This window comes from Eimeria mitis, genomic scaffold (assembly GCF_000499745.2).
Source record: "Eimeria mitis Houghton genomic scaffold, Emh_scaff5220, whole genome shotgun sequence".
Taxonomy (NCBI): domain Eukaryota; phylum Apicomplexa; class Conoidasida; order Eucoccidiorida; family Eimeriidae; genus Eimeria; species Eimeria mitis.
This window is the reverse complement of record NW_024015495.1, coordinates 1-3,838: the sequence shown is the minus strand read 5'-3', so window position 1 is coordinate 3,838 and position 3,838 is coordinate 1. Positions and strand designations below refer to the sequence as shown.

General features: G+C 48.8%; 1 protein-coding gene across 1 annotated transcript; it reads right to left on the bottom strand.

Annotated features, from left to right (window-relative positions):
• Positions 1–1,380: 1,380 nt before the first annotated feature.
• EMH_0080590 (uncharacterized protein) lies at positions 1,381–3,533 on the bottom strand (the record flags this gene model as incomplete). Its single annotated transcript, XM_038022793.1, has 7 exons — positions 1,381–1,506; positions 1,610–1,848; positions 2,091–2,195; positions 2,349–2,588; positions 2,730–3,009; positions 3,111–3,315; positions 3,463–3,533. The coding sequence occupies 7 exons, from the start codon at positions 3,531–3,533 to the stop codon at positions 1,381–1,383; spliced, it is 1,266 nt and encodes a 421-aa protein (XP_037878647.1).
• Positions 3,534–3,838: the final 305 nt, after the last annotated feature.

Below are 3,838 nucleotides of genomic sequence, written 5' to 3'. Positions count from 1 at the left end.
TGTATTTATTATATTTCTCCACGATAGCTCGTTGTTTAGAGTCAAAAGTACTGGGGTAGCTGCACACGCACTCGCCTTTTAGCCTTTCTCAAGAAACAGATCATCAAGAAAAGTAAAAACTGCACAGAAACTGAGCCGCGTAGGAATTACTGATGCAGAATTTTTGCTTCGATTCGTTTGTTTTTTCAACTCTAGAGTACAAGCAACCAGCGCTGCGTACAGGAAGCTAACATTCCCGTTCATAGTGCAAGAAAGCTATGTGAGCTGCTTTCTCCACTGACGGGTGCATTGAACTTGAACTTGAAGCACAGCGATGCATGCAAAAGTTTCGTATGAAGAGATGAACTTTCTGATGCCGTGCTACTTGGCTATGACGACTGGCGTATGATATGCAGATAAGCGATGTACAGATTGAGGATTTAAATTCAGCAAAGTTCAGCAGCGCAGCACAAGCACAGATATCTCTGCTGGATACAAGAAAAAACTCTGAGTCAACTGGCAGCTAGTTTCTTGCATTCACATCTGAAATTAACCATCTGGTTGTTTGGCCTCAGAATGTAGTTGCGGGGGTTTCAGCAGCGGCGTAGATCACTCTTGTATCTTAGTGGATGTTTTGAGATCAGATGAAAGCTGAAGGCAGCTTGCGTGCTCAAGTCCTGCGGAGTTGCATTCCTGCGTGTCGTTGCAATGGCAGACTGTACACCTGATAAACGAAATTCATTGAATTGGATGATGAGCCGTAGACTGTAGCTCAGAAACCTTCCAGCTTAATATATTGCCAGTTACACGCTGGTGGAGTTTGGGGGAGAAGGCCAACTGATGGGGCCTGTTCTGCTCGTTGCTTGCACGTGAATATGATGCTATCAGCTGTTCTGCTCCCGCACTTTGCTATGAAGCTCGAAGGAGTTCAACATATTAACGATTAGGATAGCGCATATCAGGGGATGAAAAGTAGAGTGATGAACAGAAGGAAAAATAAGAGTACTGCGCGTTGTGCTGCCTGTCAGAGCCTTTGTAGGAAGTTTGCATCTCGAAATGCCTCAAAACAAATTATGGAATTATGGAGAAAACTTTTGCCTGGGGCATTCGGGTAAAATATATCCAGTTGAATCCAGCGTGATCGAAACCCCTCCTCACAAACTTCTAGTTAGCAGGCCCCCGCTGTGATACGATGCCGCGGTCTGGCGGCCTTTACAAACACAACGCCAAAACAACGGCTTGTGAAATCCCGTTCATGCACTGATAGAAAACAAAAAAAGGTATTGTACGTGTATACAACCTCCCTGCGAAAGAGAACTATGAATAGCGGTGGAAACACGCATCTGAACAAGAACTCCTCTATACAGCCACTTGCGCAACTAAGCCGTAACGCCAAAACCCTTAGGCGCGCGCTGCTGATTGCTGAGACGACAAGCTCCGCAAAGAAGCTGCTTTTTTCTCTGTCTTGCTGACGGACTCGGCAGATGGAGGTGCAAGGCACCGGAACCGGGCTGGAGCGCCCTCGTTCTGCAGCACAACAAGAACCGTCACACCTCAAGCAGCGCGAAGATAAAAGGGCTGTATATTTTGAACGAACAAGCGCCAGATTATCCGAAGACCATCAACGGACCTGTATAGATGCGATGATCCCCTCCATGACGGCTGAGTCTTCTAGCGCCCCGCTGATGGAAATATCAACTAAGGTGGGTCCCTTCTCCTCGGTGACCTCCTCCTCTTTTTGTTTTTTACAGTAAAGCTTCTCGTACAGTTCTTCCGCAAAGGCGTCGTGACAGTTCTGGTGGCCAATTCCCTGAACTGCGAAATTCGTGGTGCCCGAAGCCTTATCTCCCGTCACTTCGACTTGCCAGCCTGCGGCGCAGTTTATTACCGTGTGCAGCTTTGAATAGCTTTTAAGGTACCACAGCACGACCTTCATATACGACCAGACGAAAAAGTTTTTTTTTCAGAAAAGTTCTTCTGAGGCAATGCAGATTCAGGAGTTCATTGATGCACCGGCTGTTTCACTTGACGTTTGGGTTGCACAAGCGAGTACTACACAAGTAACAAAGGCACCTTCATACGGAAACTCTGCTTCAAAAGACTCAGCTCACAAGATGAAGCCTTCGTCAACCTTACTGAGCCTTTCACGCAATTGATCTGATACGTCAGCGAGTTGTCCCCCACACAGTGACTTATCACGAAGGAGCCAAGGGTGCCTGAAGAAGCACACGACACGACACGGCACAGGAGGTATGCAGGGATATGCGTTGATGCCGGTAAGCCGCCTTTCTAGCGAGAAAGAGCTAGGCAACAGCCTCGTGGGTGCCAAGCGTCACAGTTAGGTGTACACTGAGTAATACTACGCATACTCGTCTGTCCACCAGGATTTATCAAAGTCAGCCATCCGGTGAGGCGGGCGTATTCTCTGCGGAGCCGTGTGTTCTTCAGCTTTTCCTGTTTAAAACTATCTCCTTCATCCGAAGGGGAGAAACTACCAGTGGCACACGGGGCGTAGTCGCCTTTTGCAGCTGCCGAAACCGAGCTAAGCTGCAATCCGGTCAGCTGGCGCACAGCCGCAATGCAGCGCAGCAAGTCCAGAGCCAAGTGATCTGTACGGCACAGCACACACCACCCGGCAGCCGCTTTGCAGTTCTTGTTAGTGGCCACAGGCTTCAAGGAAAGCTATTTATCAGGTCACTCTTGTTTTCGAAAACACTACCCCAGTACGCGTCCACCCCGTGGCTGCTTACGCTTGATGTCATAAGGAGCAGTGGAGAATTTATGCTTGAGCGCAGTGTCCGTGCCGCACTTGAAGCACAGAGTTGTAACTCTGCCCAATCCCGCCACTTTGGCAGCGGCCTGTTCAAAAGCCTCTTCTTGTCGGTTGTTTTCAACTGCATGCCATACCAGCGAGTTGCTGTACGGCCTGTAGACGTCTAAGAGGGCCGACGCGTTTGCAAGGCTCAGCTGCATGGGAGACCGCGTCAGCACGTGCTTGCCCATAGCGAAGATGCGTGGGAGTAGAGACATCTACAACGAAGTAAAACAACTCAAAATACAACTAAACATCAATCGGAGGGGGAAACGCATACTAAAAGACCGAGCTCGAAACGCTTTCCTAGAAGCCATACCATTAGCTGCATGTGCACGTCGACGACCACCGCCTGAATGTCTGTTCTTTCTAACAACGATGTCAGCCCTTGAGACCCGCTGTACATCTCAGCTTCTGTAAGCTCCCCTTTCTGAATGAGCGCAGCAGCTTCTTCCTGCGTAAATGCAAATGCTGCGACGATCTTCAACCGCGTGTCGCGACGGAGCAGCGGAAGGGCCTCGTATCTACAAAATGCACACAGGGAGCAAACCCCAAAGGAACAGAGTTAAAAGAGTATTCTCAAGTAGTGAAGCACCTCAGAGAGACATGTTCTACTCAAAACATCTACTTGCTTCGTGCATGTAATAGAGGTGGCGGGAACAAAGACCTACTGGGTCCAGTATCCAAACCCAATTACAGCTATTCGGACTGGGTTTTTGCACATGTTCAGCGTGCGCAGCATTTGCGCAGCCTGAGCGTAGTTGGGGTCGATCTGCAAGGCCTTTTCGCACCACGTGATTCCAGCTTCAAATTTGCCTTCGACTTTGTAGCAGCTTGCGAGGTTGACACAAGTAGACGGATGAAGGCGCTCGCCGTCTAAGTTGGCGCTTGCCTAAGAGCAAAAAATAAGTGTGCATGCAGCTTACGAAGATGTACAAGCATCCAGAGAATTCCGTTTAGGGGGATGAAACTCCACGAACGAGTAAATAAAAACTCCTGTAGATTCACTGGGTGTGTGTGGATTACCTGTAGGTACTTGAGAGCTTT